At 41.7% G+C, this 22012-nt stretch overlaps 1 protein-coding gene and 1 pseudogene across 1 annotated transcript in view; one reads left to right on the top strand and one right to left on the bottom strand.

Annotated features, from left to right (window-relative positions):
- LOC110987966 (midasin-like) overlaps positions 1 to 19314 on the top strand; it is an 81619-nt gene extending 62305 nt beyond the window's left edge. The window contains exons 72-95 of the mRNA XM_022251145.2: positions 71 to 186; positions 614 to 899; positions 1308 to 1399; positions 2039 to 2295; positions 2663 to 2821; positions 2940 to 3109; positions 3242 to 3403; positions 3934 to 4071; positions 4582 to 4717; positions 5079 to 5303; positions 5585 to 5694; positions 6189 to 6339; positions 7624 to 7910; positions 8416 to 8601; positions 8914 to 9141; positions 10019 to 10237; positions 10361 to 10502; positions 10640 to 10812; positions 11128 to 11243; positions 11576 to 11750; positions 12142 to 12215; positions 12680 to 12794; positions 13457 to 13669; positions 14220 to 19314. Coding sequence (XP_022106837.2) covers positions 71 to 186; positions 614 to 899; positions 1308 to 1399; positions 2039 to 2295; positions 2663 to 2821; positions 2940 to 3109; positions 3242 to 3403; positions 3934 to 4071; positions 4582 to 4717; positions 5079 to 5303; positions 5585 to 5694; positions 6189 to 6339; positions 7624 to 7910; positions 8416 to 8601; positions 8914 to 9141; positions 10019 to 10237; positions 10361 to 10502; positions 10640 to 10812; positions 11128 to 11243; positions 11576 to 11750; positions 12142 to 12215; positions 12680 to 12794; positions 13457 to 13669; positions 14220 to 14411 — 4122 coding nt within the window. The 3' untranslated portion in view covers positions 14412 to 19314. The remainder of the gene's footprint in view (positions 1 to 70; positions 187 to 613; positions 900 to 1307; positions 1400 to 2038; positions 2296 to 2662; positions 2822 to 2939; positions 3110 to 3241; positions 3404 to 3933; positions 4072 to 4581; positions 4718 to 5078; positions 5304 to 5584; positions 5695 to 6188; positions 6340 to 7623; positions 7911 to 8415; positions 8602 to 8913; positions 9142 to 10018; positions 10238 to 10360; positions 10503 to 10639; positions 10813 to 11127; positions 11244 to 11575; positions 11751 to 12141; positions 12216 to 12679; positions 12795 to 13456; positions 13670 to 14219) is intronic.
- A 1088-nt stretch (positions 19315 to 20402) lies between these two features.
- LOC147796708 (uncharacterized) lies at positions 20403 to 21107 on the bottom strand (annotated as a pseudogene).
- Between the last annotated feature and the right edge of the window lie 905 nt (positions 21108 to 22012).

Raw genomic sequence — 22012 nt, 5'->3', positions numbered from 1 at the left:
TGGGACATTTTTCAGCAATCCTTGATTTCATCACCAGAAACGATTTTACAAATTTGTCTTCTCTCGTTAGGAATTGGGCATCGGCAACATTGAGCGGTGCAAGGGTTTCACGGAGCATCTCTCGCTGTTGGCCACCACACAGAGACAAGACATCGTCGGCCTCACCGAGGGGCTGGTACAGATGAGGTAAGGCTTGAAAACCCTGAGCAAAACGGCCCCGTCTCAGCACAAAGACAGACACGTGCCAGATACCAAGAGCTCACACTTGAAGCTGGGATGCCATGACTCAGAATTGTGTTTGTGCAGTGCACAAGATGTAATGACTTGGCATGAATGGGTACCAGCTGAAATGCTATATTGCCCATGACTGGTTCTCAAGTGATCTTTGGTCAGCACTTAAACGTGTCAAGGAATGTATGGAGCTTTTGGCCCTAGTTTTGCCATCAGCATTCAGGCACACAAGCTGTCAGAATGAAACCAATAGATCGGGGAAAAAATTCAAGAAAAATTCTGTTTGTTGTAAGTCTATAAGAAGATCAATGTAGTTGGATACTTCTTGCACATCTTGTCTCTTTTAGTCACATTCCAATTTTTATAATTGTATTTTTGGAAGATCTGTGCTGAACCAGTTGCGGCAGCTCAAAGTCCCTGCAGATCACCGTGGCAACGACCCCGTGCTGCCTCATCAGGAGAGCACGGCTGCCTGGGTCGCAACTTCCAAGGAGCTGGTCGACCTGTCGCGGGAGACAGCCCGCCAGTACCTCCTACTCCTGGACTGCTGCCCGCAGAAGTTGGAAGGGGCTCCAGCTCCGACCCCACTGCCCAGAGAATGGCTGGCTGCCATGGATACTGCCAGGAAGGGAGATGAATTGTGGGTGGCGACAAGGGACAAACTACAAGTAAGACTGTGCCCAGAATCTTGACTGTACAACTAGATCGAGGTCTCTGCCAGTTGCAAAGATGTCGGGACTTGCTGTACATATAATGTAACTTTATCTCTGTAAACCTGTCCCATATCTGAAGTATCTTATTGAGCTCTCTCATTTTCATGTGATTGATGGTAAATGTATAACTTAGTTATATCTGGATGCTTTGAGTTTATTAAGTTGCTTGCTAATAGCTCAATAGTATCCAGATATTTTGCAGATATTTGGATATAACAGTTTTTATTCAGTGGATTTGTGCCAAGTTCATTATGGTTGGACAATAGCCAGTGGTATTTTGTGACAGACTTTTGAAATACGCATTTGTGTAGAATATAGGTTGCCTTTTAATCCTGCAGTGGATGTATTTCCTCACTGCTACAGGAATGCCAAAGTATTCTGGAGATGGCAAACCAGACAGTTGAGCCAAGAGCCAGCCAGTTGGTACAGGATCACGATATTTCTCTGCTATTCTGGTGAGTACAAAAAACCTCAGCAAAGTAGAAAGCTCTAAAGCTCCATCAGGAACAAACATTTCAACATGTTTGCTTTTCCTTGTTACCATAGTACATTTCCAGCCAGTTAGGCACCATTTCAAAATTCTTATTGGGTAGGGTGTCAGACACCACTGTCCGACCGATACATTTATTATCGGTTGGCTATCAGGTTAAGTGCTCTCAAGTGGCCAATTCTAACTGATAAATGCTTTTTATTGCATTACTTCCAAGGCTATGTGGTTTCAGTGGAGCCACACCCCCTCCATTGTTCACTCAATACATGTCGCTGTTATCAGTCGGATGGCCCTGTCCTGTGGTCAACCGATAGGTTTTTTGTAATGATGCCTTCGTGCAAAATAAACCATCTCATCTGATTGAAAAGTTGAGTAAAGATCGATTTATACTTCATTTTCTTGAAAAACTCATTTCGCTCAAAGGAAGAGCTGTTTTAAAGTCTTGGCAGCTCCTCTTAAAAGGCACGTGCACAGTGGCCATTTTGAAGGTACTGACCAACCTGTAATAAGAAATGTGCTGTGTTAGTACCCAAAAGAACTGACTCCGATTGAACTGACGTCATGTGGAAACCCAACATAACGCCTTTGCTTAAAATCCTAATAGGAGTGACTTGCAACTCATAGACGACACCTTTGAGAAGCTGGAGATGGTCTCGGATGCCTTTGCCGACCTGGAGCAGCTCTTCACCCTCCCCCGGGGTGGGGAGAGATCCTACCTGGCGACTACGCTGACAGAGACCAGGCAGAGACTGCTGCAGACGGTGCTGCAGTACGCACGCTGGAAACGCTGGCTGGTCTGCGTTGGGGAAGGAGGAGAGGAGGAACCAGGGGACGAGGACGAAATGGAGACGGCAGAGAAGGGTAGGTTGCCAAGATATCTATTGTTGAGTGGGAACTCCTTGCACAAGTTAGAATTGAATGTGAACAATTGCAGATAAATAGATCTCAAATTACTGTCTGGTCAGCCAGCACTGCCAAAAGACTTTTTTAATCAAACCTTTATAGATATTTTTCAGCTCCATCTAAGAAAGGCGTCAAAATTGGCTGAAACCAAGTTCTTTTAAAAAAAGCAATGTGTAATCTGGAGCTTTTCAGATGAGCTACTGATGTGAACTAAAGATCTCTCCAGTATCAGGATATTTAGACTCTGAAACTGCTGTACCTTGACAACTGATGCGCGCACCTGTAATTTGGGACATTCAGGTTATGTAGCGTTGTCTTGTTTCAGGTCCATTGCTGACAGATTTTGCTAATCGGACTGAGTCGGTTCTAGCCAGCGTTCTCTTGGCTGTGCAGGGCATTGTGAAATCCCACCGCCCGACTCAAGCAGGCAGCCAGCCACCGCTGGAGGAGACTCTCTCGGCAGAAAGGGAGACCACTGAGGAAGGTATGGCTGACTTGAACGGCGCACCAGTGAAACTAATTTTTCATAACCAAATGGCAGCGCGAGGGAATACCAGAAAGTTTCTTGGTTATTTTTGATTCAAATTTTGTTACCCTTGCAGAGGAAGAAGACTTTGACCTCCAGGAGGGCCACCTCGTCAAGCATCTCAGCACTGCATTGGGCCAAGATGCTGTCACCCTTGACGTGGGTCGAGTGTCAAAGGTCATGGGGTCATTGTTGTTGGACCTCAGAGAGATGAGGGACGACTGCCATTCAACGAGGGGAATTTGGGTATGTAGAGAAATTGATTTGAAATGGTAGCTGTAGGTTTTTTTGAAGTATAACGTTTGGTATCTCTCTTCATCGGATCTTTCATTTTGAAAGTCTGAGAGTTGCATGTGTTTTCTCCCCTCTTCTTTGCAGGAATTCAATGCCTGCACTGCTCTCACTCTCAGACTGGTACCCGTACTTCATCAGTACCTTGGCCTTGTAGCCTTCACCCTGAACCAGACTGTCGCATGCCACAGGACGACATGCAAACTGCTGTCCGTACTACTTGGAATATTTTCTGAGCTGGCTGCAAAGGTACAGTACTTTGGAAAAATAGTTCAAGCACATGTCAGCTTGACTGTGGGTTTATCATTCTGCGTAGATGGGATCTGTTTCAGTCCAAGCTTTCCAGTAGGTCAAAGGAGTTTTGTTTTTAGTTCAGTTTTCGATTATAGCTGCCAAAGTGTGACCTCCAGAATTGCGGTATCTGGCGTTGTGGAATTCTTGTGCACAATATTTGTTTACAGGGCGTTTGGAAATAAAACCAACTTCTTCCACAGGAAGCTGAAGTCAGAAGTTTGATCATCAAAGTGACTTTGAGATGAACAGTTCTGTTTTTTTTTAATGGAGACTCAAATAGTGTATGTGGTCAGAGCTGATGTTGCCTCTGCAATAGTCGTATTAGTTTATCCATTCCAGGGTTGCCAAAGTGATATCTTGCTTTGTTATCTTCGTTTCAGACCTGTTCAAATCTCAAGCACATCAATTCTACCTCAGCTTCAGTGTCAAAATAGGCGTCATAATTTTTTTTTTATGTTGTTGCCTTTTTGTTTCCCAAATTCCAGGGTTTCTGTTTACCTGCTGAATATTCTGACGAGGTTGGCGGGGAGGGAGCCACCCAGTTCCAAGACATCGAAGGAGGTGGCATCGGGGAAGGGGAAGGAATGAAGGATGTCAGCGATCAGATTGAAAATGAGGAACAGGTAAAAAAAAACAGGTGTAGGGCTGAAAGAGGTTGTACATTTCCAACGTTGTTTTCATTTCAATGCGTACAAAACGGTTGAGTTCTTGCATTGGCCCTCCAATGCACACAACAGTGGTCACTGTCAAGGTGCATCAATGCCATAGATGCTGTAGTACTGAGACTTAGGGTGTGGCTATGAGTTGCGGCTGCAGCTGACTCAGACGTGCAGGATCATGGAAGCCGTTGGCTCTTGGGTCAGGCCACTTGCCGTGGACATGTGTGGTACTCTCGATCAACTGATTTGACCGTGGTCCAATACGACGTCAGGCCCTTTTTGTTTGTGTCAACTAAAAATTCGTTCAATGGTAAAATGAATGAAATGCGAGATGGCACAAGTTTTGGAGAGTAAGATTACCGCCATGCCTTGCTGTTGGTGTTTTGGCCTGATATGATTCCATTGTTTGCATAATATATCCAGGGAAAATGATAAGTGCTGAGACTCAGTAGCATGTTTGGTAAATCCTCACAGGTTCAAGACACCAAGAAACCTGGTGAGAAGCAAGACGAGCAAGACTTCTCCAACCAGCCCGATGTCAAGGATGAGGAGCAAGGCATCGAGATGTCGGAGGATTTCCAAGGGAAGCTCCACGATGCGGAAGCCAAAGGTATGACCAGGAATGGCTTGTTGGGAGTTTGGGGGGACTGTAGATCCCAAAATGCCTTAATGTGGTCAAACATCACCAAGCTACTTTAACATTAGATAGAAGACGTCCAGATTGGTTATTTTGTGTCTATGGCTTCATTAATTTCCAGTAGCACTCCAAGGCTAAAAAGCCATAGCCATTGACGGCAGTGATGGTTTGGGACTCAGTCTATCATACATCAATAGGGATTTCTCTGAGTCCAATGAAACCGAATTGCCAGAGTACCGGCCAACAGCAGCATGTGTCGTGCAGCATTTTTGACCGGTTACCCAATGTTGCTCAGCAGTGGCAAAAGCAGAATTTTGGTATTGTGCCTGTTCAGATGTCGAAAACTCTGACGAGGATGACGGTGACGACGAACACGAGATGGACAAACAGATGGGAGAGGTGGACCAGCCAGGGGCCGACACGCTGGACGAGAGAATGTGGGGTGACAAAGAGGACGACGAGGATGAAGAGGGGAAAGATGGAAAGAAGAAGGAGGAGTTTGGAGAAGGCAAAGGAGAGGAGAAGCAGACGGACTTGGTAGCCAAGGATGACAACAAAGGTATGCATCTCATTTAACATCCAAAACAAAAAGAAACTTGCATCGCCCCCCCAAATTGGTTGAATCTGGATTCGAACCTCGAACCCTTGAATTACCTTTTCATTAGTCCATCTGCCTGAAATTTAACTTTTACTGATTTTGTTGTGGTGCCAGTCGGGCACATCATTGTCTTTCTTGTGTTGTGGACCAGGGGTTGTCCCACCTGAAAATTGCCCAACTCAAAATCTTGGAGGTGGTGAAAAATTTGCTTGTAATGGAAGAGTTCCCGTCTCCGTCTGTAGGAGCCGCAGATGACAAAGGGGACGATGAGAAACAGGGAAAGGAAGGTGAAGACGAAATGGGAGAGAACAACGAGAACCAGAAACCAAACAACCTGGAACCACAGGATGAGGTAAGGTGTGGGGATACAGGTGTCACTAGTTTGTAGAGGTTTTTTTTTTTATCAAGAATCATGAGATTTGAAAATCTGTTTACACTTCAAAAGTCCTAAAGGTATGTCCTTTATATTTTATCTCCGGGTGTGGTTATTAATGAAAATTGTTTAAGAAGTTCAGTCTGGGTTTTTTCGTGTAAGAGACATTTTTAAATGTACCCTCATACACATTTGAAGGGAACCGTTGTGAATTTGTTAGATTTAATGCAGTGAGATGAAACTATATTATGGTACATTCATTGCACTTTGACTTTCAAGGGACATCAAGCGCCAGGCCGTGTAACAGTGGTGGGGCTCTAACTTTCTCAATTCTGCAGAATCTGCCAAAACTTCCCAAACGATTCAAAGAATTTTGTGCAGAGGGAGCAAAGGTTTATAAGTGCATGTGTTGCCAACAGTAAAAACATGAAGAGTCGGTTGGAGTGGTAACAACATTTGTTGGTCCATTTCAGGGTGAGTTCAATGACGACGAGGTCGATCCACGCAAGGCTAACGAGCCGCCCGAAGCTCCCGTCCCCGAAGACCTGGACATCCCCAACGACCTCAATCTGGATGGGGGGAAGATGGATGACGAAAATGAAGAAGGGGCAACCGAAAACCAAGGTGAGAGTAGGGGACCTTTTACTTGAGAAGAGAGAAATTTGAAAGTGAGTTTGCCCTTTGCCAACGTGGTTTATAAAGCAGTGTGTCTTGAGAGCTTTGGGGAAAAAAAAATTCACAATCAATTTTGCTTGGATTGGACTCAAATCCTAAACCTCCTGCATACAAATGTAGCCGTCGTAAAGACTCGCCCACTCAGCCTGAGGAGGTCAGTTGGTCAGTTCTGGGCCTGATACAGTGAAACCATTATGTTGATCTGCATGCATGGCCTGGCAGCCTAAATCTCAGTTTCATACTTTTGAAACTGGAATCTGCTTGCTTGTCACTCCAACCCGTAACATAAGGAAGACTTCTTTTAGATCACTCCATGAATGTTGTTGGCTGGAAACCTCCTTCATCGCCATCGTGATCCACCTTAGTTACCGTTTGAATTCCTTGACGTGTTTTGTTGAAAGCCTCTCACGATCTGAAATCGTACACCCCATACGGCACATTCCATGTCAGTTTGTACATGAGCAGAGCCACTGCCCATGTCAAGTAAAATTGGAGTCCTGTATCCAGTAGTACTCTGCTGGTGGAGGTGTTGGATTCTGCAGGTTTAGATTGTTAGAATCAACTGGCGTTGATTTGGAGTCCTGTATCCACTAGTACTCTGCCGGTGGAGGTGTTGGATTCTGCAGGTTTAGATTGTTAGAATCAACTGGCGTTGATTTGGAGTCCTGTATCCACTAGTACTCTGCTGATGGAGGTGTTGGATTCTGCAGGTTTAGATTGTTAGAATCAACTGGCGTTGATTTGGAGTCCTGTATCCACTAGTACTCTGCCGGTGGAGGTGTTGGATTCTGCAGGTTTAGATTGTTAGAATCAACTGGCGTTGATTTGGAGTCCTGTATCCACTAGTACTCTGCTGATGGAGGTGTTGGATTCTGCAGGTTTAGATTGTTAGAATCAACTGGCGTTGATTTGGAGTCCTGTCTCCACTAGTACTCTGCTGATGGAGGTGTTGGATTCTGCAGGTTTAGATTGTTAGAATCAACTGGCGTTGATTTGGAGTCCTGTATCCACTAGTACTCTGCTGATGGAGGTGTTGGATTCTGCAGGTTTAGATTGTTAGAATCAACTGGCGTTGATTTGTTTGATACTATAACTTTACACAAACATTGAGGAAATAGTTACTCTTATTTTTCTGCCTTAGGATCTTCGGGAGGGGGGGTCTGCTGCTTTCGACGGAAGACAAATTCCAAGGAGCTTAAAACCAAATGGTGTTCTTTTTGTTGTAATCAATAGATGAGGCAAATCCGTTTGACATTGAGACGAAACTGCCCGACCAAAAAGACTCCGGGATGGACCAGGATGCTGTGGACGAAAAGGAAGATGGTGAGGAGCGTGAAGAAGGGAACCAAGACGAAGGGGACCAACCGAGCGAACCCAGGATGGAGGAAGGTGGGGAGGGGGCAGAGGACGAGAGCGGAGGGGAGGAGGATGCGGGGAGGGACGATCGGGAGGACGGAGATGGAGAGGACGCTGATGAAGCGGATGGGGATCAGAAGGGAGGGGTAGGGTTGGAGCCACAGGTGAGATGTGGGCAGAAACAGCCCGGTTTCATGGCGACTTTGATCGTTTGGTTGAACTTGGGCAAAACACAAGGATGCCTTCCTTTGTTCCCATTGACAATTAAGCAGCGATCAGCATGTTCAGCTCGTGATGTGAGAGTTTATTCATCACTGACACTAGCACAACTGGATCAAAATTAGTATCAGCTTTTCAAGGATAGATGATTGAGCACATTTTTCAAGACTGCAGTTCAAAGATCGATATTTGTCACTGTAAAATATTCTAAATTAAGTACGAAGTATTGCAATAAATTAAACATGAGTTCTTCTTTTTGGACTGTTTGGTCTAGTGTAAGTAACTTAAGGATTCTGTTGTTCAGCCTGCAACTGCAGTTAAGGATTTTCTACTGGTGTAAAAGTTCCAACTACCGATTGAACTTTCCCCTCTAGTTCTGATGATTTCTTGGCAAACAATCACCAAATGAGCTCCAGCATTTTCTTCTTGGCATGTTTTTCTGTTTTGCAGGAAGATGATGATGAACCCATACCAGAAGACTCCAGTGCAGACTACCAACCGGATCGGGCACACCATCCACAGGCCATGCCGGAACCGGCCGAGAACTACGGGAGATCGCAGGAGAAGACGGAGACGGTGCAGGAGCAGGTCGCCCAGGAGGAGGCTGGGAAATCAGAGGAGGAGAAGAACAGAGAGGTAGAAAAGAAAGTCGACTATTTGTCCAGTTCAAGAGAAAGAGAGTTATTTTCTTTACTGTAGAACCTCTTACTGTGCCTTCAAAGCTTCAACCATTTCAAATACTGCAGTTGATTCAATTCTAATAACAGCTTACGGTTGACTTGGGCTGGTTTCGGAATTTGAAACCAGGAATGGAACCAAGTTCTGAAAATCTAGTCACTCAAACTTTTAAGTTCTATTTGTTGGACAACAGTGCCCATCTCAAGGATTTCTTTCACCCATTTAAAAGTCTACATTTCATTGTTTGCTGATTTTTCGATTCCTTAACAGAAAGAAAATGTTGGCAGTGCCGAATCCTCTCTCAAGGAGGGCCACGAGGGTGCTGTGCCCTCCCAGACACTCCCGCGCCAGAACCAGTCTGAACAGAGGCAGAGCTACAAGCGGAGGCCGGGGCACTCGGACGCAGAGCGCAGCCTGGGTTCAGTGGAGGAGAAGGCCTACAAACGTCTGAGGACCATGGATGCACCCGAGAAGAAGACTGAGGGAGCAGAGGAAGAGGTACTGGCCAGGAAATGAGACCATTGTCAATCAATTATAAAGATTAATAAAGAATAAAAGGTTTTCATGGTGAAAGAAACTAGATCTATAGTAAAGATTGCGGTAACACCATGTATTTATCTCTTCTTTGAGTATCACCGAGCTAATCCCTACATCTGGATCCCTCTCTACACCATATAAGCTCCACTCCCAGTTAGAATCCTGCAGTCTCCTGAAGACGGACAGAGTACACTGTTCGAAACGTCGAGTTATTCCCCGGTTGTTCTCAGAACCACACATACTCAAAGAAGAGATAAATACATGGTGTTACCGCAATCTTTACTATAGATTAATAAAGAAGTCGGCTTAAGCAGGATTTGAACCTCCGACCTCTGCATCAATCACTCTGCATGCTCCACCAATTGAGCTATCCAGGCCTGAGTTATTATCTCTGCCCAATTTGACAATGTCAGAATCTTTTTTAAGATTTGTAACTTGTGAATTTTTAAAAACTGCCCCAACATTCTACCCACCTAACTGTCCTTTTCTTACCTTGATGCGACCCAAATTCTTTCTTTAGGCAATGCCTTTGAGTGGGCATCATAATTCTTGCCTCTCATCCTAGTTCTTGGTAATTTCAAATCAAATCATTTAAAACTTTCCTTGACAGGTCCCAAATGTCCAAGTTTTCTGAAAATTGCTATTGCGTATAAGAGAAAAATCTCTTTCCGTGTTGGTTGGTTCTTTCCAAATTACGTAGTCTCCACTGCTGGATTTTAAACCAACTGGGTCCTCACGAACATTAATTGTTTTCGACTGAATCAGTGTCTAGGCTCTCAAAGTTTGTAGTCTTTGGAATAATATATATTGAAAACAAAATTCTTCCCTATTAAAATAGAACCAGAGCAGTGAGCCAAGTGACCAGGACCAGACCTGGGATCTGTACGAGCACATCAAGGACGCTTCCTCCCACTACGACACCCAAATGATGGACGTGGCATCGGAGGACCAGCTGATGCAGGAACAGGCCACACCCAATCAGGAGGAGGAGGACACGGCTGCTATGGAAACAGATGAAGAAATTAAACCACTTGATGATGAGAAAGAAGAGAAAGATGTGAGTTGAAACTTATGACTGCTGTATGTCTTGAGGTATTTTGGCGTGAAGAGTTTGTTCGAGATCAGGGAGAGGGTAAAACCAATCAGAAGTTTACTTTTCAAATTTTCCTTCTTGACAAAGAATCCGGAGAGAATGGACAAGCTTCCAGGAACTAAGATCAAGTCGGGGGAAAGACAGACTGCTGATGATGAAACAAGTGAGCCAAACTCAGATGTGCCAGAAGGAGATGTAGCAGATGATGGCACAGCCACAAGAGTCAGAGGTATGCTCTCCTTCTGCTTATAACTTGTGCAAGAATTGCTCTTCCATTTGGCTTTCCCACACTGTCTGAACAAATGTTGAAAATGACAAGGTAGTGCTGTATTGCATGTCAAGAGTATACATCATTTTTCTTCATAGATCCGATGGACACTGGTGAAATTCATGCCTCGACCATACACACGACCCTTGACCTGATATCCCAAGATGCAGCACAGCTGCACGTCATGACAACAGACGAGTACGAGGCACTGCGGCAGGAGATGGAGCAAAAACTGAGCCTGCTCAGTCAAAAGCAGGGCACAGCTGACGAAGTACGTTATTAAGAACTGTTCTGGGAAACTAGAACTTTTACCTCTACTTTGTCATCCCTTCAGTGCTGTACTAGAACTTTTGTAGGTTTTCTTGTATGTCTTGGTTTCCTGTGCACAGGATTTTCTTTCTTGAAAGTATGAAAGTATGTTCTGTGCTCTGAAATTAAAACTGGATGTCAGATGTAACACTCTTTTGTGCATATTTTTATATCCACTAGCACACGTCATCTCAAACTTACAGGGGACAAGAACTTGTTTTGTAATGGGCTACAAATTCCTTGTTATTGTAGTTTCATCAATTTATTCCGATTCCAGGAGAGAGAAGCTCAGGAAACCTGGCATCGCTACGAGTCGTTGACCTCTGGCCTAGCTCGTGACCTCTGCGAGCAGCTGAGGCTGGTGCTGGAGCCGACACGAGCTTCCAAGCTCAGGTAAACTATTAACCTGTCCTGGGAGCCAGACTTGTCTTGTGAACAACAAAGTGAGATGTTTTTGGGGTTAGATGTTCTAATCCAGCTGCTGGGCAAGTGCTGTGTCCTCGGGCAAGTTACTTTACCCTAACGTGCCTCTCACCAAGGAATAAAGTATGGTGGCAGAAACTCCCAGGGAATCCCATCCATGAGGAATAGAAATATTCTCAGCTGTCATTTGCTACATATTAAAACCAAAGATAAACATCAATCTTTCAAGCCACATTGGCTCATTGCTTATTTCTTTTTATTTTGACAACAAACTCTTCCTTGACTGCTGCTTCCCTTTCCAGAGGTGACTTCCGCACCGGCAAGCGCATCAACATGCGTAAGGTGATCCCCTACATCGCCAGTGGGTTCCGTAAGGACAAGATCTGGCTGCGGCGAACCAAGCCCAGCAAGAGGCAGTACCAGATACTGCTGGCCGTGGACGATTCGTCGAGCATGGCGGACAATCGATCAAAACAGGTAGACGAACAAGCCGCGGCCTTTTTTGTGAACATTTGTCTTGGGAGCGGTGTCATAGTGAGAAGTCAGGTCTTGACTTTTCCTTGTCATTGTTTAGAGCTCAATAGCGAGACTTGGATTTTATCTTTCAAAATTGCCTTTACATCCACTGTTCGTGTTCTAAATTAAAGATGTCAGTGCTCTTTGAGCCTCTTTCTTGCACAACGCAAGAGTCCCTGCCGGTTGCAGAAAAAGAATACACATCATTGATAAGTAGTATGTAGTTGGATTTCAGTGATCTCAGGAAACATTCTTTGGAAAATTGTTCAAGACGTAGTATTATTAACGAATGTTGAGAGATTGAGAAGAACCATTTCCATTTGTATGGGTGTTGTCTTTCATCAATTCACAGCTTGCCTTCGAGTCACTAGCAGTCATTAGTAATGCCCTGACTTGGCTTGAGGCAGGAGAGCTGGCTGTCTGCAGGTGAGCTCTGTGACTTTAAAGATCTTTCTCCAAATTTTGCTACGCTTTAGTTAAGTCTCACCCGAAATTTGCCCTTTTTCTGTGATGCATGTAATGTTCAAACATGGCAACTGTAGAGATGCAATTCTTCTAGCTTCTTGGAAATTTAATGTGCAGTGAGATTACAATCACTTCTCTGGCCAATACAGCTAGAGTCACTGCGCGCCCCTGCAGATGTTGACATGGGTTGCAGTCGTTGGTCTACCTTTTTTGGGGCCATTACTAAGTTGGTACAGTCAAGTGCATGCCCCATGCAATCATGACATATGAGGTGTGCGTGCATATTGGTCACAGCAGATATTAAGAGAGCAGGAATGAGCAAAGAATGGCTTGAAGGCTCGAAATGCTGACATTCTGCCCCAGTAATTTATTCCGTCTTTCTCTCTGGCCCTCCTAACACTGTACACGATTCTCCCGCCCTTTAGCTTTGGCGAATCGGTGCAGCTTCTGCACCCGTTCCATGAGCAGTTCACCGACCAATCCGGTGCCAAGATTCTGCGGCAGTTTACGTTCTCCCAGAACAAGACCAAAGTAGCACAGGTCAGTCGAGTTTGTCAATAAATAAGTATGCCAATAAATTTTGGTGACTTTTCATCTGTTGATCCCTGAAACCCAATCCAACTGACTTTCCAATACGTGGGTGCATGTACATTTTATGCGACCTAAAGCATCGGGCAGTGAGAGCCAAGTTCAGAATTTATGACTTGGTCTCGTTGCAAGTAGAGCTTTCTCTATTGGTCATAAGCAGTTAGCTGAAGTTGGTAGGATAAGAACGCAGCGGCTTCATTAAAGCTTTGGAAAGATAGTAATACTGACAGTGCACTTGGTCACTTTTAGCATTCACTTCTTTATGGTAATGTTCACTGCTCAGTCTTTGAAAAATACTAATTGACAGCAAGCTGACAAATCAAAGGCAAAAGGGGTCAATCCTCAATTTCTTACGAGAATTGGTTTCTTTCTTCTCCCTGTTTTTGTTTCATTTTTTAGTTGGAGGGGGGTGAATTCACACCCTACACTCACAAAAACACCCATGTCACCAGATTGTCAGAGTTCTTATTCAAACATTGATTACACTGTCAGAAAGACTACAGAAGTGGCCCTCTATTAAGTCAAAACAGTTGCAGAAATTGATACGATTTCCTTAATTTCCCACCAGAAGTTTGATTTGTTTTGTTGCATTTCTCCCCATCGTGCACTTACAGCTTTTGACCTCTGCAACTGCCAGCATGATCGCCGCCCGATCCCGCCTGCAGACGGGTAGCAGCCACCTGGAGACATCCCAGCTCCTTCTCATTGTCTCAGATGGGCGGGGCCTGTTTCTGGAGGGCGTGGAGGCAGTCAAAGCTGCCGTGCGGCGGGCCAGGGATGCCAACATCTTTTTGGTCTTCGTGGCACTTGACAATCCAGAAAATAAGGTCTGCCACTTTTTAGTTTAAAGTACTGCCTACAGTGCTAATTAGCACCTGTTGGTGAACCTGTATCAAAGCAGTGAAATGACTTCAGTCAAATAGATATACATTTCAAGGGAAGTTCTCGGGCGTTAAGAAGTTTTCAGCAATGCTGACATCATGATAACAAAACGGTAATGCCGAGTATTAAAATGGAATGGCCTTTATGAAATGAAGTCTGACATAAAGAGAACAAGAAGTTTGCAGTAGCCTGCTGATTACAGATACTAGAATTTTTCCTGTGGATGGTTGGCATGGCTACCATCTTGCAGACCAGTGCTTTTGTTCCACAGGGTATGCACAGAGGAGGTTTCCCTATGGAACAAAGAAATGCCCTGCAAGATGGCTGCCATGTAAAGCCTCTGTTGCCTGATTCAAAGTTTGCTGTGAAACTGGGGTATAGTTGCTTGATCGCTGGCAGGGGCAGTTGCTGGGTTACTTTCCGGCCACTATCAGGCCACCGAAGCCCTTTTGCCCGAGTCTTTAATACACTAGTAATTTTTCATTTGAAATGTAGGATTCCATTCTGGACATCAAGGTGCCCATCTTCGGCGGTCCGGGCCAGCTACCTCAGATCAACTCTTACATGGAACACTTCCCGTTTCCATTCTACATCATCCTGAAGGACATCAATGCCATGCCGGAGGTTCTCAGCGATGCCCTGAGACAGTGGTTTGAGCTGGTCACGGCCGGCGACATCCACTATTAAAAGGTGTCAGCCATGAATGAGGAGATCATATCCTTAATGGCCGAAGGACGAAGCCTGTTGATTGGCACGTAGACATCAGCTGTTCTCATTACACTGAAGGACACAGCACTCTGTACAAGCAATTACTTCAGTTATTTTGTGGCTAGGCTTTATATTTTAAGAGGCAAAGGCAACACAAAGATAACCATGGTAAGAGAAAACATTTCAATGTCTTGAAGATGTACTTCAAGTAGATGCTATGTTATGGACAGCTTGGGGTTTCGTATCGTCCACAAAGATATTTTTTGTCCAAATACCGTCTAACAAACTTTTTTATGGTCACTAAGCAATATTTTAGGCCTTTCTTAAGATGCAATTTTCGGATGGTAAGGCCATCATCTCGGAAGCCACAATGACTTCTTTTCAGTCATTTTGTTTTCTTAAAGATTCACTGGAATTTATCAGAAAACCTTTTAGATAGAATCATTTTATTTTTTTTTGTCATTATTTGATTGATATTGGTTCAGAGGCCAAGTTAATCCATGGAATGGTATTTTTGTTTTAAAATAATGAATGCTTTGGAAAAATGTAGAAAAAGTTCGGGCCTCCTGACAATTGAGGAAAATGCAATTGCAATATCTCTTTGCTTAAACAAGATAAATCTGCAAGGGTTTATGTTGCAATATTTAAACTTTAATCTCAATTACACGTGTACATACTTTTGAGAGCCTGTTGTTCAGAAAAATCTCTGAAACCCAGTTTTATTAGAGGCTAAGCCTTGCATATTTTGACCCACAATTTTTCATCAAAATTAGGATCTACAGGCTTCATAGAGGACAAAAACATATTTCTTTTCACTTGAAAATGATTCCTGAGTGATTTGGAGAAAAGTGAAATTTTGGCCAAAATTTACTTATTTTGCAAGGCTAACCCCTTGCAGATTTTTTCAAAATTTTGACCCGCGATTTTTCATCAAAAATGAGATCTACAGGCTTCATAGAGGACAAAAACATATTTGTTTTCACTTGAAAATGATTCCTGAGTGATTTGGAGAAAAGTGAAATTTTGGCCAAAATTTACTTATTTTGCAAGGCTAACCCCTTGCAGATTTTTTCAAAATTTTAACCTTCGATTTTTCATCAAAATTAGGATCTACAGGCTTCATAGAGGACAAAAACCTATTTCTTTTCACTTGAAAATGATTCCTGAGTGATTTGGAGAAAAGTGAAATTTTGGCCAAAATTTACTTATTTTGCAAGGCTAACCCCTTGCAGATTTTTTCAAAATTTTGACCCGCGATTTTTCATCAAAAATGAGTTCCTGAGGTCTTGGAAATAATAAAAACCTATTTCTTTTCACTTGAAAATGATTCCTGAGTGATTTGGAGAAAAGTGAAATTTTGGCCAAAATTTACTTATTTTGCAAGGCTAACCCCTTGCAGATTTTTTCAAAATTTTGACCCGCGATTTTTCATCAAAAATGAGTTCCTCAGGTCTTGGAAATAATAAAAACCTATTTGTTTTCACTTGAAAATGATTCCTGAGTGATTTGGAGAAAAGTGAAATTTTGGCCAAAATTTACTTATTTTCCAAGGCTAACCCTTTGCAGATTTTTTCAAAATTTTGAACTTCGATTTTTCATCAAAAATGAGTTCCTCAGGTCTTGGAAATAATAAAAAAAATTTTGGCCAAAATTTACTTATTTTGCAAGGCTAACCCCTTGCAGATTTTTTCAAAATTTTGACCCGCGATTTTTCATCAAAAATGAGTTCCTCAGGTCTTGGAAATAATAAAAACCTATTTGTTTTCACTTGAAAATGATTCCTGAGTGATTTGGAGAAAAGTGAAATTTTGGCCAAAATTTACTTATTTTGCAAGGCTAACCCCTTGCAGATTTTTTCAAAATTTTGACCCGCGATTTTTCATCAAAAATGAGTTCCTCAGGTCTTGGAAATAATAAAAACCTATTTGTTTTCACTTGAAAATGATTCCTGAGTGATTTGGAGAAAAGTGAAATTTTGGCCAAAATTTACTTATTTTGCAAGGCTAACCCCTTGCAGATTTTTTCAAAATTTTGACCTTCGATTTTTCATCAAAATTAGGATCTACAGGCTTCATAGAGGACAAAAACCTATTTCTTTTCACTTGAAAATGATTCCTGAGTGATTTGGAGAAAAGTGAAATTTTGGCCAAAATTTCCTTATTTTGCAAGGCTAACCCCTTGCAGATTTTTTCAAAATTTTGAACTTCGATTTTTCATCAAAAATGAGTTCCTCAGGTCTTGGAAATAATAAAAACCTGTTTCTTTTCACTTGAAAATGATTCCTGAGTGATTTGGAGAAAAGTGAAATTTTGGCCAAAATTTACTTATTTTCCAAGGCTAACCCTTTGCAGATTTTTTCAAAATTTTGAACTTCGATTTTTCATCAAAAATGAGTTCCTCAGGTCTTGGAAATAATAAAAAAAATTTTGGCCAAAATTTACTTATTTTGCAAGGCTAACCCCTTGCAGATTTTTTCAAAATTTTGACCCGCGATTTTTCATCAAAAATGAGTTCCTCAGGTCTTGGAAATAATAAAAACATGTTTCTTTTCACTTGAAAATGATTCCTGAGTGATTTGGAGAAAAGTGAAATTTTGGCCAAAATTTACTTATTTTGCAAGGCTAACCCCTTGCAGATTTTTTCAAAATTTTGACCCGCGATTTTTCATCAAAAATGAGTTCCTCAGGTCTTGGAAATAATAAAAACCTATTTGTTTTCACTTGAAAATGATTCCTGAGTGATTTGGAGAAAAGTGAAATTTTGGCCAAAATTTACTTATTTTGCAAGGCTAACCCCTTGCAGATTTTTTCAAAATTTTGACCCGCGATTTTTCATCAAAAATGAGTTCCTCAGGTCTTGGAAATAATAAAAACCTATTTGTTTTCACTTGAAAATGATTCCTGAGTGATTTGGAGAAAAGTGAAATTTTGGCCAAAATTTACTTATTTTGCAAGGCTAACCCCTTGCAGATTTTTTCAAAATTTTGACCCGCGATTTTTCATCAAAAATAAGTTCCTCAGGTCTTTGGAATAATAAAAACCTATTTGTTTTCACTTGAAAATGATTCCTGAGTGATTTGGAGAAAAGTGAAATTTTGGCCAAAATTTACTTATTTTGCAAGGCTAACCCCTTGCAGATTTTTTCAAAATTTTGACCTTCGATTTTTCATCAAAATTAGGATCTACAGGCTTCATAGAGGACAAAAACATATTTCTTTTCACTTGAAAATGATTCCTGAGTGATTTGGAGAAAAGTGAAATTTTGGCCAAAATTTACTTATTTTGCAAGGCTAACCCCTTGCAGATTTTTTCAAAATTTTGACCCGCGATTTTTCATCAAAAATGAGTTCCTCAGGTCTTGGAAATAATAAAAACCTATTTGTTTTCACTTGAAAATGATTCCTGAGTGATTTGGAGAAAAGTGAAATTTTGGCCAAAATTTACTAATTTTGCAGATTTTTTCAAAATTTTGACCCGCGATTTTTCATCAAAAATGAGTTCCTCAGGTCTTGGAAATAATAAAAACCTATTTGTTTTCACTTGAAAATGATTCCTGAGTGATTTGGAGAAAAGTGAAATTTTGGCCAAAATTTACTTATTTTGCAAGGCTAACCCCTTGCAGATTTTTTCAAAATTTTGACCCGCGATTTTTCATCAAAAATGAGTTCCTCAGGTCTTGGAAATAATAAAAACCTATTTGTTTTCACTTGAAAATGATTCCTGAGTGATTTGGAGAAAAGTGAAATTTTGGCCAAAATTTACTTATTTTGCAAGGCTAACCCCTTGCAGATTTTTTCAAAATTTTGACCTTCGATTTTTCATCAAAAATGAGTTCCTCAGGTCTTGGAAATAATAAAAACATGTTTCTTTTCACTTGAAAATGATTCCTGAGTGATTTGGAGAAAAGTGAAATTTTGGCCAAAATTTACTTATTTTGCAAGGCTAACCCCTTGCAGATTTTTTCAAAATTTTGACCTTCGATTTTTCATCAAAAATGAGTTCCTCAGGTCTTGGAAATAATAAAAACATATTTGTTTTCACTTGAAAATGATTCCTGAGTGATTTGGAGAAAAGTGAAATTTTGGCCAAAATTTACTTATTTTGCAAGGCTAACCCCTTGCAGATTTTTTCAAAATTTTGACCTTCGATTTTTCATCAAAATTAGGATCTACAGGCTTCATAGAGGACAAAAACATATTTCTTTTCACTTGAAAATGATTCCTGAGTGATTTGGAGAAAAGTGAAATTTTGGCCAAAATTTACTTATTTTGCAAGGCTAACCCCTTGCAGATTTTTTCAAAATTTTGACCTTCGATTTTTCATCAAAATTAGGATCTACAGGCTTCATAGAGGACAAAAACATATTTGTTTTCACTTGAAAATGATTCCTGAGTGATTTGGAGAAAAGTGAAATTTTGGCCAAAATTTACTTATTTTGCAAGGCTAACCCCTTGCAGATTTTTTCAAAATTTTGACCTTCGATTTTTCATCAAAATTAGGATCTACAGGCTTCATAGAGGACAAAAACATATTTCTTTTCACTTGAAAATGATTCCTGAGTGATTTGGAGAAAAGTGAAATTTTGGCCAAAATTTACTTATTTTGCAAGGCTAACCCCTTGCAGATTTTTTCAAAATTTTGACCCGCGATTTTTCATCAAAAATGAGTTCCTCAGGTCTTGGAAATAATAAAAACATGTTTCTTTTCACTTGAAAATGATTCCTGAGTGATTTGGAGAAAAGTGAAATTTTGGCCAAAATTTACTTATTTTGCAAGGCTAACCCCTTGCAGATTTTTTCAAAATTTTGACCCGCGATTTTTCATCAAAAATGAGATCCTCAGGTCATGGAAATAATAAAAACATGTTTCTTTTCACTTGAAAATGATTCCCGAGTGATTTGGAGAAAAGTGAAATTTTGGCCAAAATTTACTTATTTTGCAAGGCTAACCCCTTGCAGATTTTTTCAAAATTTTGACCTTCGATTTTTCATCAAAATTAGGATCTACAGGCTTCATAGAGGACAAAAACATATTTCTTTTCACTTGAAAATGATTCCTGAGTGATTTGGAGAAAAGTGAAATTTTGGCCAAAATTTGCTTATTTTGCAAGGCTAACCCCTTGCAGATTTTTTCAAAATTTTGACCCGCGATTTTTCATCAAAAATGAGATCCTCAGGTCTTGGAAATAATAAAAACATGTTTCTTTTCACTTCAAAATGATTCCCGAGTGATTTGGGCAAGGGGACTGCATGAAAGGCATGGTTGAACAACAAAGGGATGTAAGGTGGGAAGAGATCAAAGAAAAAATACAATGGAACAAACTGGACAGGGGGTTAATAATCTGAAGACAATAGAGAGTGAAAGAAAAGATTGTTAATTAGTAGTTTCCCCCTTGGATGTTCAGGCCTTGTGCGTATTTGATCTAAAGCTTCTCCCTGTTAAATCAAAAAGCATCATTATGGTGCCTAAGTGATTCTATGCCCTGTAAGATTATGTCAGACATAAAATGGTTAGGAAGGTTGAAGTAGTGGCCCACAGGGGTATCTAGTCATTTGGTGTTGACCTTAGATCTGTGGCCATAGAAACACTTCTCGAGAGTGCCCTTGGTCTTTCTGACACACTAAACACTGCACACCCTGCAAGAGATAAGACATCTGACATTAGAAGAGCTACAAGTGATAGTGCCTTTGGTTCTGTGGGTGGTACCAGAGGAGTGCCCAGATTCCAGGACATGGTTCTGGCAAACAACACATCTGTCCCTATGTGGGTTGCGGGGACGCCTGTAGGCCAAAAGTGGGATGTCTGGGATGGCACTGGCAAGGGGGTCTGAAGAGCAGAGGATATGATGATTGTCGTTGATGATTTTGTGGAGGGGGGGAAGACGTGCCTGAAAAGTGGTGACCAAGGGAACCCTGGGGATAGTTTCTTCGGGGCGGGGAGGGGAGGGTGGGCTTCTCCTTGAGTGCAAGATTTATGGGGACGGAGTGGGCCCTATTGATAGAAAGTTTGTCTGATGGTGGGAAAATTCTGAAGTGAACTTAATTGTCCTGTGGAAAGAATTGATATTGTTATGAAGATGTCTAGACTGCCACTGTCCCAGATGAAAAATACATCATCAATGTATCTCCAAGATCCAATGGCGACATGGTGCTGAAGCAAGCATGCCCCCTTCAGGGTTACCCATGAAGAGGCAAGCAAAGGAAGGAGCCATGCGAGTGCCCATAGCTGTGCCGTGTACCCGTAGATAGTGTTTGCCAATAAAGGAGAAATTGTTCTTGGTTGGCTACAAGTCTCATAAATATCGCTAGTGGATGGAGTTGTGTGTCCACTCTGAACGAGGGTAGAGCAGCAGGCACGAATACCTTCTTTGTGGGGAATGTTAGTATTTGGTCCCATTGATGGCTGTGCTGGGAATCTGGTTCTTGATGTTTTCCAGCTTTCGTAGGAAGTCTGGCATGTTGTGGATATATGACGGGATCTGTGGAACGACGGGTTTGAGAAAAGTGTCAATGAACAATGATACGTGTTCAGTGGGCGATCCATTTCCAGAAATGATGGGCCTCCCCACATTTCCTGCCTTGTGGATCTTGGAAGTAGGTAAAACCCTAGCAGTTCTACAATCAATGGGGGATAGAAACTTAGGAACTTTCTAAGACACTTGGTCACGTGAACACATATCATCCAGTACCTGCTGAATCAGAATCAAGGGGGATATAGTTAGTGAAGCCTCTTTCCATCTCAACGCACAAGTTCCTATACATAGTATGTTTGGAATCTTGATGGGCCATGTCCTGATGGAAGTTCTGAAGTGTGATTTAAAGAAAAGGAAACTTTTGGTCAAAAGTTATTATTTTGGACGGCTTATCACTTACAGATCTATTTATTTCATTAAACTAACATGGTAATGCCTCAAAGACGATCAAATACATTCCATTTCATCCAAAAATGTATTTTTGAGTAATTCTCGGCGAATCTTTTGTTTGGCCATAATTGATTGATTTGGCAAGACCAACTCCATTGCAGAATTATTTGAAATTTCGACTTCAGAAATTTGATTACGATTGACATTTACAAGTAAATGCTTCACAGACGAGCAAAATACATTACATTCGATGCCCAAAACTCAATTTATGCCTGATACACAAATAACATGTTTCCAAATTGATTCCTTGGGTGCACTGAATGTAACCAAAATGCTTAGTGAGTCTGCCAACTTGAGAAAAATTGGAACAAATTAGCTGTTGTAGTCAGGCTTTGACAGGTGATCCTCTGGTCAGAGCTAAAGTGCAGGCACTTGCAAAATGTGGACATCACTTTTCCACACTGTTGATCTTTTATAAAACATTAAAAACACTTCACTGTCAAATAAGTCAGTTTGCACCCTGAAGTGCAAAAAACTTTGTGGAAGGTCACAGCGCGGTCACCGAGGTAAATCTCTGATATCAAAATCCAGGGAGCGGCGACAACCATGTGCTTGGAAGTATATACAACGTATTACATTACCGGAATTGGGGCTGCGGAGCGCACACTCAATTTAGCTCGACTGCAACTGTTTTCATTTTCGGCCTAGCTTCGCTTGAG

This window comes from Acanthaster planci, linkage group LG15 (genome assembly GCF_054643075.1).
Source record: "Acanthaster planci isolate LZ-2023a linkage group LG15, COTS_SCS, whole genome shotgun sequence".
Classification (NCBI taxonomy): Eukaryota; Metazoa; Echinodermata; class Asteroidea; order Valvatida; family Acanthasteridae; genus Acanthaster; species Acanthaster planci.
Note: the sequence above shows the minus strand (reverse complement) of the source record. Positions and strands in the feature narration are given on the sequence as shown.